Here is a 14,679-nt window from a genome sequence, read left to right on the forward strand (position 1 = left end):
GTCAATCAGCAGTATCATACGCTTTCAAAGTCTCTAAATTTCCTGTCACTGTAGGTTATTTTGGCTACAGTTGCAGAACGACACTGACTTCTTCTATGGTTTCTGGTTGTCACATCGCTTCCTGCGTGGATGTTGATTCACAGCGGCGTAGCGACCGCAAACCGTAGAAGAAAGTGAGTGAAATGTGTTATGTGACTACATGTCACGTTTCACCTGCTGACAATGCTAACTGGATGAATCCCAAGATAAACTGTTCTCAACTTTGAGGCAAGGAATTGAAGTAACTACCAATGAGAACGCAGGATTCCATGCATTAGTGGGTTACCTAGGTAACAAATCAAGCAAACTGCTTCCTGTGTGGATGCAGTTTAATAGTGTTTCAGAAAAATTGACCAGCTTCACAGATTTCTATTGAAACTGAAACAGTAAAATACCGAAGACACAACTCGTATGTTCCCGTAGTTTTCCAGTCGCTTTGGATAAACTCGCATGAAATGTAGTCATGTGACAACATGTGTCAAATCCAACGGCTGCTTATTGTTTGATTCCCACAGCTTCCAGTACAGATACTCCTGATGACCTGAAATCCAGTAATGACCAAACTCTTGGGTGTGTCTTTGTAACGTTATGAGGAAACATAAATGGGCTTTGTGGATTATGAGAGGCGAAGCAGGTGAGAAAGGTCAAAGAAAGCAAAGGAAAAAGGAAAAGTGCAGCTAAAGGCGTCTTTGGTGCTTAGAAAAATTAATGGCAAACTTAAACTGTTTTCATGCAGATGCACAAACATTAACAAACACAGATGTTACCATGGTCTCAAACCTGCCATGTCCCTGTTAAAATATATTCCATTGATGCTGGTAGCGCGACTCCTTAAAGCCACCTCCCTCTGACCCCCTGAACATCCAGGACTGGACAAAGTGGGTTCAAAATACATTCTTCAAATAGTCACATTATCCGTCGCGAGTCCAAAAAAAACCAACACCAAAACAAAATAAGTTCAGTTTCAGCTGTGCTTTTTTTCCCCTCACAGCAAAGTCTTTTTCACTACGACACAAACTTAACTGAAGACAAGCCGACAAGCGAGCAAAAGTCAGAAACATTCACCGACCCTCTTTGGAGTCGGGCACAGTGCACACTGGCAGTACAGAAAGCTGTGTCAGGTGGTCCTCACACCTCGTGCTCCAGCATTTCCCTGCTGACCTGTCTTCTGCCTGATCAAAATTTGATTGCAGGTCTGGAACTAAATCTCAGTTCTGATTGGGTTTCTTCAGCAGCGGCATAGATTTGAGCAGGTTTAAACGTGGCGGCCGGTCAGAAAGTAGAGGGACCGATCCTCGTTGCAGTTGGCCGTCTGAAACTCGTCCCGCAGGCGGAACTGCCATTCGTCCTCCAGCTCCAGTCGGGCGATTGTCTGACGCAGGGAACTGCGGTCCTGACAGATCACACAGAGGGTGGCACCTGTGAACAAATTCAAGATCAAAAGTTAGATAGTAGGACATGCAGTGCCACTTTAATTATCAAGTTTAGCTGTTTAGTTCTCTATTGTGAGACAGATTGCATAATTCTATCATGTTAGATTTAACAGGGCTAGAAAGACATCCACGTGTGGCATAGTTTGCATCTAAGACACCAACTCATACGCAAGAACTGTCACTGCCTTCCAAACAAACTACAGGTGACCATGGCAACCTATTAGCAACCAAACCAACTGCAAGGACGTTTTTGGTGCAGCATTTTTTATATCTTTGTAACAAATTTCACCTAGCAACAGCGCACAACTTCCAGTAACCACTTACCAATCGGTTCAGGGATACAGATTTTCCCTTAGCAACCACTGGTTGCCAGGCAATCACCAGCTGCTCTCTATGCTTGCATGACTGGGATGTAAGCTACTGTAGTCAGGAACTGATTCTTATTTTGTAGAGACACCCAAACCTTGCCAATGTCCTTTTAACATCTGGAAGCTTTTATTTTGACAGTCTAGCACAGAGGAAGGTAGGGGGTGAAAATCTAAGAAAACAACCAGGTCATTTCCTATAACTATGTGTGGGGTCTTGGGAAAATATGAGCAACAAAGCATCCCGATCCCTTCCTTTAATCGTGACACTGATTTCATACCTTTGAGGAAGTCGAATTTCTTCAGGAGTCCAGAAACAACGAAGGAGTCACAGAGGTAAAGCAGCAGGCCACTGAACACCAGCCCCTGATGGTTCAGGTTGGTGGAGTGTGGACGAGAGTTGATGTAGCACACAGAGATCTGCAACAACAACAACAACAACAACAACAACAACAACAACAAAAAAAGAGACAAACTTCATTAATCACAGTCGGGAAAATGAAACTAACATCACGAACTTGCCTCGAAGTAACTGAAAGAAAACATTACGACTCCCTGACAGTTCCTGCTGGGAGCTCCCGAAGGTGTCTGCTCAAGCAAATTTAAAGTCGCCTTGTGGGTAAAAGTTTAAAACAAAAGATGTGCAAAAACTTGAGAAGACTGTGTGTACAGATAGATGGTCATTGCCTCCTATGCACAAATGTGCAGTAAATGCATTGTTAGCATTCACTGTGTGCACATGTGCGTGTATGCAGGTCAGAATGTTCTAAGAAGAACAGATGGGAAAGTCATGCAACATGCTTCTCTGTGGGTTAAAAAAAAATCTACATTAAAGTCGTGGAGCAAGTTTGCCTCATTTCTCTATACTATACAGATTAGAGCACCTTATAAAGTATATAACTCTGCATATCAGACAGAGAAGCACTCGATTTCTATCCAAAATGTGTCTATCACAGTAGTCTGGTATTTAAGCCTTGCCCTAAGTTTGAAATAGAGATTATTCTACTGTTCCTGCTTTCAACTGCAACCTCCAGGGAGCTCTCACCTCCGGGCTGAGGTTGAGGTAGCTGTCAATGGACAGAACTGGGTTGTCTCTGTTCCTAACAGCTTTCGGAAATAGTCTGTGACTGCAGCTCTGGAGGAACCTTTCCAGTAGGAACTGGGCCGGGGCGTCGAAGAGGGTCTGTTCGCTGTCTGGTGCACAAACATACTGCAACGGGCTGATTAGAGCGGGGTTTTCAATTTCCTTTGGAGAGAAGAAAGAAGTTTCATGTGAGCTGGTGTTACGCACAGAAAGACAAGGACATAACAAAGCGAATAATTTTAATCACCTGAACACCCACCATGAGTTTAGGTTTGACCAGGAATTCTTTGTTTCTTCCCCCAACTGGAATGTGCTTCTTCATCAGGAAGAAGTTGTTGAAGCGGCACAGCAACAAGCCACTGCTATTAACCCTTAGATTAAAGTCCACCTCCTCGCAGCCATACCTGCACGGGACAGCAACGTCAGGTAACGGTGACAATGCACACCTCAGACCAACTGACTCACATGGCCTTCTCTGAGCTTACCGATTCAGGTCGTACTGGACGTTCTGCGTCAGGTCCACATTCAGCATGACAAAGTCATGGAGGTGACACCGACTGAAGGGATTGCTGGGAGACCTGCGAGCCAGGCTGCTGCTCCACTTGCGTGTGCCGCACACGGCGTACTGGGAGATCTTGGGCGTGTTCTCCATGTGCTGCAGCACCGTTTTTAGAGACACGTTGCTGAGACATGAGCCTCCATCTGATGTCTCACTAAGAAACCAATAGGGGAGGGCAATTTTACATATTTTGAACATATGTAAAATTGATTTTGAACAGAGCTTCGTTAACCGTAGCAACCAACTCCACTCTTACACTTGGGAAGCGCTTATTACCTTCCTTCTGCTGATTGGTGGGCGTTCCACTGCACACAGGAGTCGTCCATCATGACAATGAAAGGCCATATGTCTTGTCTCTTGACACCTTGCTCCTCCAGTCGGTTCCTCTCCAGCTCGAGGTTATGGTATGACAGCTCTTTGATCAAGAAGCGAGTTGCACCTTAAAACAGACAGGATTGTTTTTGTTAGGTTTTCACTTAAGATTTGATTAAAACTGATGCACCTTTAATTAACTTTGATAAAAGAAGTAATCTTTTCAAATCCCATGTAAGGGATATATTTGCATAGAGCTTGTATACATTTGCAAATTTACAAGTCTGATAGTTTAGAAAGACAATGAGGTACACTCTGTTGGGCTTTTTGTTCTTCTCTGTCACACGAACCCTCTGCATGTCCTCCTACACTACATTCATGAACCTCTTCTGAGGTCTTCCTCTTTCCCTCCTGCCTGGCAGCTCCATTTAGCCACTATCCGTCCTCTGCACATGCCCAAAACCATCTCAACCATTTTTCTCTAACATTTTTCCTCCAAATCGCTCAACCTGAGCTGTCCCTCTAATCTGTCCGTTCTGATAACCGAGTAAAAATCTTAACATCTTCAACTCTACCATCCGTCTATTTATTTTTTCCAGTGCCCCGCTCTCCAAATCCTACATCATCTCAGGCTTCACTACCATCTTGTAAACCTTCCCTTTCACTCTCCTCATCTCTACCCACTCCAGCCTGCCTGCAGTCTCTACACTCTGTCGGGCACTGCAGATAAAAATATGTTTAGGTATTCAGCAGAGAAGTCTATCCTGATTAGAAAGCAGTCACACTGACATAAAGGGTCATCTTTAGCCCAATGCCATCTGCTTATCTGAGAGAAATGTTGTTTAGTTACACCCACTTCAGAAAGGCCTTGCACCTAATTGGCTGCACTACAAATCAGACTGATACAATAGATGGCTGACCTTCTCGCGTTGGGTAAGGCAACAGGTAACCTTTCGCCTAGTTTAAACACAGCACTAAAAACAAGTTGAAAACACAACCATGGTAGATAATACACTGCAACGAATTACTCATTATCAACAGAGTGATAAGCTGTCATGTAAAGGCTGAACGCCACTGTGTGGACTTTCAACCACTAGTAGTGCTGTGGAGAAAGGCTTTCATAAGAGGGTCTCCATTTAGTTATTTTTGCTCATACAAGAGCGAGTGAGCAATGTAACACAAGTTCCTGCTATTCTTTTTTTTTTTTAGCATCTGCTGCCATGCAAATCACGACAACAAACACAAGCGAGGGCAAGAAAAAACGATGATATGGGAAAAAAAATTTATATCGACTGCAAGTAGAATGAAATATTTTAAATATATTTTAGTTAGGATCAAAAAACTGTCAGGTTTAACAACAGAGATAGCTCAGCTGCTCACCAACTCCAGCGTTGTTGAACATGGCGGGCAGGACGAGCAAGATGTGGTTGGGCCAGTACTTCCTATAGTGAGGCATCTCAAACTGTTTGACCACGAGGATGTGCAGATGTGCTGCGCCCTCCGTGGCATGGAAAATGTTGAGCAGGCCGTGTTCTTGGCGTCCTGTGGTCGGGGTGAAGATTGGACTCCTGAGAAGGTCGGGGTCCTGCAGACAGATAAACACGGTTGAAGCAAAAGTAAACATGTGACCCAAACGGCGATTAGGAGGATTAAGGCGCGACAGATACTGCTGTCTTGAGCAAACTAACCTTGGTGGAGACCAGAGGCAGACGCATGCTCTCTAGGTGGCTGCCCTGATGACTGAAAACAAAGTGCTGCTCCTTAGATTTGGGAATCACAAACTGGAGCTGGACCTCCTCTCCCAGCATGGACGAGCAGAAGGTGAAAGCATGAAAAGTGCACTCCGACAGCTACAACACAACCACACACACATGTACAATATTAACACAAGGATGGGATATGTGCATCTGTAAGTCTGCAGTAAAGCAGAAGGTGTTGGTGGTGCATCTCACCTGTGTAGCTGCGCCTGCTTCACAGTAGTGATGGCACTGGTCACAGTGATGAAAGGCATTGTGGGCAGCAAACCTACTCTGACGTATCGACTTGGTCACTCGTGTGGCTGGAGTTTGGTTCTCTTTATCTTGCTTACAATCTATATAAACATAAAAAACGTAAGTTCATTTTTTAATAACACCCGATTAAAAAGCTGAACTCAGAGTGGGCAAGTTTGATGGGTTTTTTTTCCATGTTTTTGCTGACCTTTGAAAGACTTTAGCATCTTGTCAGAGTAAACAGGGCTGGCTTTCCTGAATTTAGGATCTCGGAGGTTGGGGTCAAAGGGCAGCTTTCGGACTTCCTCGATGTCCGGCCACTGGGTACTTACTAGAGTTGTGACCTCTGAATTTTCTGTGGAGGGTGATTTGATACATTTGTCACCATCAAATTAACTGCTTCATGTATTTCACAAAATGTGAAGGCCATTAAAAATAAACAAATCCCTATGAGTCTCACCTTCCTCCACTTCATCCTCATCATACACGTCGACCTCGAGCAGCCTGATGAGCATCCGAAACAGGATACGCAGAAACTGCAGGTAGGCGCCAGTTTTTCCCACCTAGCGAAGGAAAGGAAAGAATACCAGTAGAACTACAGTGACACTTAAATCCAGATGAGGAATTAACTGCATAAATTTATATGGATGCAAATAAATTTAAAGAAAATTTATAAAAAGAATTCTCTGTATTCTATTTTTAAATCAAGTTAGTCACAAATAAGAAAAGGAGTATTTTCCACACGAGATTTGTTACCTGTGGGGGTCCACTGAGCAGCAAGCGTCGAGGATGCGGCACAGACGGCGCTTCATAATCAGCATGATGCTGCCGCGCGATGGTCCACTGGCGGTAGTACATGCTCTGCTCCGTCCCCTGCAGGGTGTGAGTGATAATGGGCCTCAGCGGACTGCTCCAGGCCACGTCTGCGTGAGGGAGCAGCGAGGAGGAGCTCAGCTGACTCCCAGAGTCCCCCGACAACAGATTGTAAGCCGCTCGCGACAAGATGACTGTGCGCGGTGATGCCCTCGTGGGCTCGCGATCGCTCTGCGTGGACTGGCTGGGCCTCTGGGTGGAGGAGGAAGATGGTGAGGGGGAGGAAGATGAGGAACTGGAGTAGAGGGATGGAGGAGCCTTGGAGGCTTTCGAAGGGTCGGAAGAGAGCGGGGTTCCCAGTGAGTCGCACTCCTCCTTAATTCCGAGTGTTGATGTGCCCATGTCTATGGTGACCATGCCTTCAGGCTGCGAGGTGGAAGTGGAGGGTTTCTGGAAAGAGTCTGCAACATCAGATGAGCTGACACCATTATCCGCCAAAGAGCCTGAGGGAAATATGAAAGACACACCCGCACATATATGTAACTAACAAGTGCTCACATGTTTGGAGGGTTTTTTTCTCTCTTTGGATTAAAACCAAATTTTCTACAAACCAAACTCATTCCAAAGCTATGACCCGCGTTCATTTACAGTACCCATGTATTATGGTCGACTTGCTTTACTGTAATCAGAAATCAATTAGAGTTAAGCTCATGTCAGTTACACTCTGGGTTTCCTTTAATCCAACATCACAGTAATTCACACTAACCAGAGGTTCTGGTTGCAGCGCTGCCGTTGCTCTGAGGTCTTTCCAGCTCATCTCCATCATTCAAGCTGGTGGCGACCTTCTCCACATCCGATTCCCGAGGGGCCATAGCCTTCTTTGGTTTAGGAACAACAACCCTGGATACGTAGGTGCATGCCAGACCCACCTCCTGTTCCAGGGCTGTACGAGTCAGGTAGCTGGAGTCTATCAGTCGCAGGTCGCAGTATTTCAAAGACCTAGAAGTGCACAAGGGAGTTGATGGGAGACAAGAGTTTTAGAGAAGAGCTAAACGGATCTTTGCTACATTTTATGTTAAAGAAACAGACATACTGAGCCATGTTATAAGCTAGGGTAGTATTAAGTATGATATTACTTGGGGAAAGTCTCTCCAAGAGGGTCTTTGCCCGTGAGGATGACGATGCAGGGCAGCCCTTCCAGATCCTCATAGGTGTGTGGCACCCAGTCTTCATTCTCACAGCCTTGCCAAGCCTGACAAAAAGAGATGAAAATCAAAGTGTGCCCTCTTCAGTTACAGGTTATTTATAAAAACTAAAAACAAAACAAAAAATGCATGAGACTTTAATCATGCAGACAAAGTATGAGGCAAAACAATTTTTTCATTGTACAAAAGTGCACAACAGATTCGCAAAATCATGTAAACTCCCTGATAATGACTGATCTGCAAAAACGCAGAAGGATCCCAACACTCTACATTCAGCAGAACACACTTCACACAAAGAAATCAGTCGTGTGACTCTGATTTTTCCTCACCCTGAGGCGACTGATAAAATTTCTGTGCAGGTTGAGCTCAGACGCAGGACTTCCCAGCAGCACTGCAAAGCACAGCTGCAGTCCCAGCTTGTCCCTCACGTCCTCCAGTCTTTCTCGGGCCAACATTGCCAGCTGCAGCGAGGGGATACGGACCAGCAGCATGTGGCCGTGGCCCTGGGAGCCCTCTCTGCTTGGAGCGTTTATCAAGTCCTCCACCATGGCCAGGGTCTCTGGAGTTATGTGGTCTCTCAGGGACGGGGAAGAGGTGAGAGCCATCATGGCCTCAGTGTACTGCTGAATCAGCAGGTAGCTGCGGATCACCATGCTGTGTAGGTGGGGATGTCTGGAGGTACAATCAGAGCTTTTTAACTGATTATAATGTCTACAGTTATTATGAGTTACCCACTCAGTGGAAGTAAACACAAAACTCTTCATGTTTGATTCATCAGTTTCACCTTTCCAACAGAGTGTGAACCATTTTCTCAAACGCATCATCATAGCGCAGGATGGGACTGGCCATGCCCCACTGCAGGGATCTGCTGTAGTCCCTCAGGCCAAAGTAGACCAGCTCGTCAGGAAACTGCTCCCTCTGCTGGACGATAAAGATACCGACATCAGTTTAGACAATGTGTCCTGACTGTTCTTAATGATACACTGCACACTGTTGAAACGCTGTGCCTAGTTACAAAACATGGAGTAAGTATCCTCATATATAATACTGGATAAGAAAGTGAGCCTAATGTGTTCTATAATATATTGGTTCCCTTTCTCTCTGACTTGTAACTCCTTAACACGAGGCTCGAGTTACTTTAGACCCTTTTTAAAAAATGTCTAAAACTGTAACTGCAGTTTCACCACAGCAGGGGGAGTAGCTAAACCACAGCACAGGAAATATGCCAGTGTGCTGCAGTAAAGTCATTTATGATAAATAATTCACATAAGAAATTAGCATTTGCCATTCCAGTGACTGCCTATCGTGGTGTTTTGTAGACCATTCTGCATAACTCATAACTAAAGAAACGTTTTAGTGTTAAAAAAAAAAAAAAAAAGTGGGGATAGGTTAATTGATTAATCTAAATTGCCCATAGGTGTGAATGTGAGTGCGAATGGTTGTCTGTCTCTGTGTGCTAGCCCTGTGACAGACTGGCGACCTGTCCAGGGTGTACCCTGCATCTCGCCCTATGACAGCTGGGATAGGCTCCAGCGCCCCTTGAAACCCTGAAAAAGGGTAAGCGGAAGCGAATGGATGGATGTAAAAAAAACAAACAAACAAACAAACATTCTCACCAGATTGTCGTTGGACGGCCAGTGAACTTCATTGTGGATGCTGATTCGAGACTGGCGGGTCTGCAAAGTGTAAGGGAAACAGCTGACCTGCAGGACCAAGAGGTTCATGGCATCTAAGACTTCTTGACAGTTCACCACCCGGTCAGCCAAACCCTGCAGCTCCCCGTGGCACACAGAGCCTGACAGGGCACTGAAAATAGATCAGGGTGGGGAAAGTGTTTGAATGAATTCATGGATATTTTTTTACTTACTATGATTATCCTAGCACAGCACTTAATAACACTCAACATGGTTTTGAAATAACAACTTTGTGCAAAAAGCTTTGTATGCTGGTCTAACTGGCTGATGTGTGGGAGGTCGGTCCAAAGATAATCCCCTCTGGGAAAAAGGAAGTGATCTGTTTTAGTGTTCTGGCAATAACAGAAAAAAATTCTTGGGAGGAAAAAAAACAACCTCAAAACAAAACAAAGAAAGACAAGTTATAATAGTTAGTTAACTAAAATTAAAGACTGAAACTGACATGTAGCATAAAGCAAAAGACTAAAATATACTACAGCTTTGCATGTTTCTAATCTTTGCAAAGGGGATCTCACTGGGTGACGACCAGCAAGACTGAAAGATTGAGCATTTCCCCATCATGATAATAAAGGGAATTAAAAAGAACTTTAACAATAAATGGTGTTTTGTTGTAAAATTACATGCCACAATGAGAAAAGACAGCACCTACTGGCCGTCGACAGTGTTCACATGACTGAACTTTAGTATTTGCACAAGCGAAGAAAGATTCTTACAATAACTTTAAGAATGTTTGACAACAACTTTAGCAAAACTCTCATGCTTTCATTGAAACATCAACATTTCTCTTCAATGGTGAAATAGCTTGAAAAGTCAGTTCTTCTTCTTTAAAGGCTGCTTTAAATTATCAGCAGAGCAAAACAAAGTGAGCCATAATGGTTTTAATGGGAGAATCTGTGCTGTCGGAGTCGCCTTTACCTTGTGAGGTCGACGTGCGAGTTGTCGTGAATGAGGACAAACAGAGTGTAGGGGTTCTGTTTGACTTTCTTCATGAAGGCCTCCATCTTGGCGTGAACATCACCGTCAAGACGCACCACATATTTGTCTGACTTCAGGTGGGCCGTGGAGGGGTCTTCATTTCCCAGGTCCACAAGTACACCTAAGGCGAAAACGTGAGGATTCCATACAGCACTGCAACAAAACAACAACAGTTCTTCCTTTGGGTTTGTACACACCTGATTGTCGGATGCGTTGTGCCGTCTGGTGGACCAGAATGTGAGACGGTGGGACCAAAACCAGGAAGTCCACCTTGCAAAAACGCCCTAAATCGAGGTTCTGTGTCCCTGAATCCGCGATGGAGCACACTTGAGAAAGAAGGCTACGAGCCACATTAAGCTGGGCCGGATAGATCTGGAAGCCCTTTGTAAAAAGATCTGCAAGAAGAAATACAAAAGTTAGCACCAGGATGATTATATGTGAAAAGCAGATCCTAACCACAGCAAAGTATCACTGCTTGCCTAAACAAACCTCCCCAAAACAAACTATGATGAAATTTAATTTAATGGTGCCAAATCACAACAGCAGTCACCTCAACCTGCACCTGTACCGTAGCCACCCTTTTGTCAACAAATTACAACGAGATGAAAATAATCTGGAGAGACGAGATCCAGTCAGAACGATCAAACTGTGCAGTAAGATTAGTTACACACACGGTAACGAAAAGGAAAATAAGTGTAGATCTACATGGTTGATTTTATACACCTGTGATAATGGGACTTAAAAAAGAAAAAAGTCTGAATTCAAAGTTTAAGAGGTGTGGCTCGCTGTGGGATGAGGTACAGGGCCAAACAACACTCCGTAGCTCAAACTAACCTTAACTGATTTTGTTCTGGACACTGGCCTGACTTAACATTGACACTGAATGAAGATCCACATGCTGATTTAGACAGATGTTGCTGCCTAGTCTTTGATTTGCCTGCTAAAAACTGAAAAAGACTTTGACAGCGAGCATGAGAGCGGTCTAACCTGAGTCTGATGGTGGTGACATGCTGGCAGCTTCCTGGGAGTGGATGTTGTCGGTGACATCGCCCTGAAAGGGCTGGATGACCTGTCCTTTCCGCCTGCGCTGGTATCGCACCAGCTGTTTGTCGAGGTTGTCCCCTGGAAACAAGCAGTCACCACAGTTACACAGAGCGAGGGACGGGAGCAGGCTGTGCACTCAGTATCAAACATATCAGAGTGAATGTGTCACCACCACCACCGTCGTGCTTTTTATTATTAGCAGCGAAGGTTTTAGTTGATGTTTATCTCAATTCTAAACAACATTAATTCAAATATAGGAATTCCTTTATTTATTTTACACCGTTGCGTTTTCTGATCATGCTCACTTTTAATGTGGTTCAGTAACTGTCGTTTTGCTGCTAGTAGAGACAAAAATGATTAGTAAAAGACAAATTAGTATTTTTCTCAAGATTATTTTAATGAACACAACTTATGGATACTCATCTTACCCAGAGAGGTGGTTCTGAAATGAGATGTCAAGATGCTGACTTTCCCCGTGATGAGCTCGTAGCTGATTTCCTTCAGAAATTCATTGGTTGTGAGCATCCCTTCTGCTAAGGCCCGCGCTTGATACTTTCCTGAATCCAACAGGTAAATTTACATTAGAGTTCAGTCTAGATACTGCATCCCACACAAGTTTCACCACAAAGATGACACTCACCCAACACAATCACACAGAACTCGCTGCCGCTCATCTTAGAGGCGCATATAATGACCACATAGGTTGGCAGGCACTGCTGTTGAGGAGGACCCTCAGCCAGAGAGCGCAGCGACTCAGAGATGCCTTCGCCCAAAGAGTTGTTTGTGACCACCACTTGGACGCTGCCGCCAGAGACGCTCGCTTCCAGCCGAGCCAGCCAGGGTAGTTGGAGGGGGGAGATGGCAGGTCCCCCGGGACAGCACAGCATGGCCTTCAAGACTATCTGCTCCAGCTCCTCCCTCAGAGGAATCTGCTCTGAACCTCCAGAGGAAAATTCAAATATGAAAATCTAAAAACACTGGCATGAATCATTTCAGCAACACACACATCTAGCAGTGATTGTGTAGGCTGCTTACCTAAACGTGCAAAATACTGTAGAGTGAGCAGAATCATCGTCTCCACGCTGAGTAACCGGCTGCTGTTGAGCCCCAGAGCCTCCAGGGTTTTATCTGACAGTTGGCTGCTTTTATAGCAGCTGACCAGCAGGGGGCTCACCACTATGTCCCCAACATTTCCATAGAAGTAAGGTAAAGTGCCATGGCCTAAAAACAAAAACTTGGCATTAGATGAACCAGAAAAAAACCCTAACAAACAAACAAAAAAAGCCCACTTAAGATGTGTAAAACATTTAACATTTGAGCTATAAAACTTTGTAAGAAGCTAATTATTATTTTTGACTGAGTCGTTTTTTTGATGTAACATTGCCGTCTTGGTCAGGTCTCCCTTGAAAAATAGTTGTTAATCTTAAGGGGAATTTGTCATTAAATAAAGATTCAATAAATACATAAATAAAACTAAGCAGACCTTATTCCCACTAGCCACTTTATTAGGTACACGTGTTCCACTGTTTAAGGCAAAAAAAAAAAAAAAAAAATCTAACAGGCCATCACATGGCACCCGCTTAAGTTCAGACTGATCCGAAGGGGGAAGAAAAGGGATTTAAGTGACTGAATCTGGCATGGTTTTTTGGTGCTGGGCGTGCTGGTCTGAGCATTTCAGAAACCTACAGAAATTAAGTGTAAATTTTCCACACAACCATCTCTAGGGTTTACAAACAATGGTCCAAATAAGAAAAAACAAAACAAAACAAAAAAAAAAACACATCCAGTGAGTGTATGAATTTGAGTAAAAAAAGAAGACAGTCCGCTTCGAGCTAATAAAAACTCAGAAAACCACTCGTTACGACCAAGGAATGCAGACGAGCATCTCTGAACACTCAACACGGTGCACCCTGAAGGAGAAAAATATCTGAGGAATGTTTCCAGCACCTTGTTGAATCTATGCCAATAAGAATAAAAGCAGCTCTGAAGACAAAAGACGTCTAACCTGGTACTAGCAAAGTGTACCTATTTACTTGACGAAAGTGTATTCAATCGGATTAAGATTTAAAAAGATCCACAAAAATGCATCACACAGATTTTTTTACTGCCTTTTACAGTTTAAGCAAACAAAAAATACAATAATTTGCATTAAAATGGGTTTTATATGCGCTGAAAGGTGATGTTTAATATGAAGAAACATATCAGTGAATTAAAACTGGTACCAATGAGGATGACAGGTCGGACTCCTGCAGAGTTGAGTAGGTTGTCGGGCACGATGACCGTCTCTCCAATGGTGACAGGCTGGGGCTGAATGACGCCTATTACAGGTGGTTGAGGAGAGGCTACTCCTAATACCGGCCCTTAAGGATGATAAAGCAATTACGTGTCAGTACAAACTTTAGCCATAGTTACAGTTTAGGAGATGTTTCAACATGTTTGACATGCAGACAATGCTTCTGAGATACCAATAACAACAAGGATGCAGAAACACGCTGACTGGCTGTGAGTCAAGAAAACATTTTTTAAAAAGTCCCAGTTCCTGTTAACCAAGTCAGAAGGTAAGAAAAACATATTTTTGCTCATTGTCTTTTTCAGTGTTGTTGTATACTTTAACGCTTCAGAGTATGTGTCTCCAGTGCATCTAATGTCAGAACTATTAAGTCCCCTCAGCTCCTCAGGAGTCAGGAGTTGTTCCATAGTGCAGGACAAAAACCTCTGGGGAGGCAGCTTTTAGCTTTCATGGCCTGAACCGCCGGAACAGTCTGGTGACATACCTGAAAGCAGCTAGATGTACTGAAGTCTTTAAATATAAACCTAAAGCCTAACTTTTTGACTGCCGATGCTCTATAGAGATTCGTTTAATTTACTTAATTGTATCTATAACCACAGACTTTTACTCTCAGATTAGTAAGTCAATAGTAAGGATTGCGTGATTATAAACAGTTACTTTATCGAATATTTATTTATCACTTGCTTTACTGACTTCTTGTCAGCATTTTTTTTCTAATTTATTAGTACTAGTTTATGATGCTTTGCAATTACTCATCTTTCTAACTGCTTTTATTTCACTTATGTACACTTAGGGGACACTTTTTAAACTTTGTCTTAAAAAGGTCTTCTCTTTTTACCAGTTGCTGTCTTATTATCTGCCTGCTAATTATCTGT

General features: G+C 43.7%; 1 protein-coding gene across 9 annotated transcripts in view; it reads right to left on the reverse strand.

Moving 5' to 3' along the window:
* Window positions 1–350: 350 nt before the first annotated feature.
* Window positions 351–14,679, reverse strand: part of greb1l (GREB1 like retinoic acid receptor coactivator) — a 44,945-nt gene continuing 30,616 nt past the window's right edge. For 5 of the 9 annotated variants that reach the window (XM_080292243.1, XM_080292244.1, XM_080292245.1 and 2 more), the window contains 24 exons: window positions 13,737–13,874; window positions 12,550–12,735; window positions 12,155–12,454; window positions 11,943–12,071; window positions 11,458–11,592; window positions 10,668–10,865; window positions 10,411–10,591; window positions 9,418–9,607; window positions 8,586–8,722; window positions 8,131–8,473; window positions 7,733–7,848; window positions 7,363–7,595; window positions 6,540–7,099; window positions 6,244–6,346; window positions 5,992–6,138; window positions 5,745–5,884; window positions 5,481–5,642; window positions 5,173–5,377; window positions 3,757–3,919; window positions 3,407–3,634; window positions 3,169–3,325; window positions 2,883–3,083; window positions 2,119–2,257; window positions 351–1,458 (listed from right to left, as the gene is read on the reverse strand). In XM_080292243.1, the coding sequence (XP_080148369.1) occupies window positions 1,295–1,458; window positions 2,119–2,257; window positions 2,883–3,083; window positions 3,169–3,325; window positions 3,407–3,634; window positions 3,757–3,919; window positions 5,173–5,377; window positions 5,481–5,642; window positions 5,745–5,884; window positions 5,992–6,138; window positions 6,244–6,346; window positions 6,540–7,099; window positions 7,363–7,595; window positions 7,733–7,848; window positions 8,131–8,473; window positions 8,586–8,722; window positions 9,418–9,607; window positions 10,411–10,591; window positions 10,668–10,865; window positions 11,458–11,592; window positions 11,943–12,071; window positions 12,155–12,454; window positions 12,550–12,735; window positions 13,737–13,874 (4,655 nt within the window). In that variant the 3' untranslated portion in view covers window positions 351–1,294. The remainder of the gene's footprint in view (window positions 1,459–2,118; window positions 2,258–2,882; window positions 3,084–3,168; window positions 3,326–3,406; window positions 3,635–3,756; window positions 3,920–5,172; window positions 5,378–5,480; window positions 5,643–5,744; window positions 5,885–5,991; window positions 6,139–6,243; window positions 6,347–6,539; window positions 7,100–7,362; window positions 7,596–7,732; window positions 7,849–8,130; window positions 8,474–8,585; window positions 8,723–9,417; window positions 9,608–10,410; window positions 10,592–10,667; window positions 10,866–11,457; window positions 11,593–11,942; window positions 12,072–12,154; window positions 12,455–12,549; window positions 12,736–13,736; window positions 13,875–14,679) is intronic. The other 4 variants (XM_080292249.1, XM_080292247.1, XM_080292250.1 and 1 more) reach the window with 4 other exon arrangements.

The sequence above is a fragment of the Astatotilapia calliptera genome, chromosome 18 (assembly GCF_964374335.1).
Source record: "Astatotilapia calliptera chromosome 18, fAstCal68.1, whole genome shotgun sequence".
NCBI classification, from domain to species: Eukaryota; Metazoa; Chordata; class Actinopteri; order Cichliformes; family Cichlidae; genus Astatotilapia; species Astatotilapia calliptera.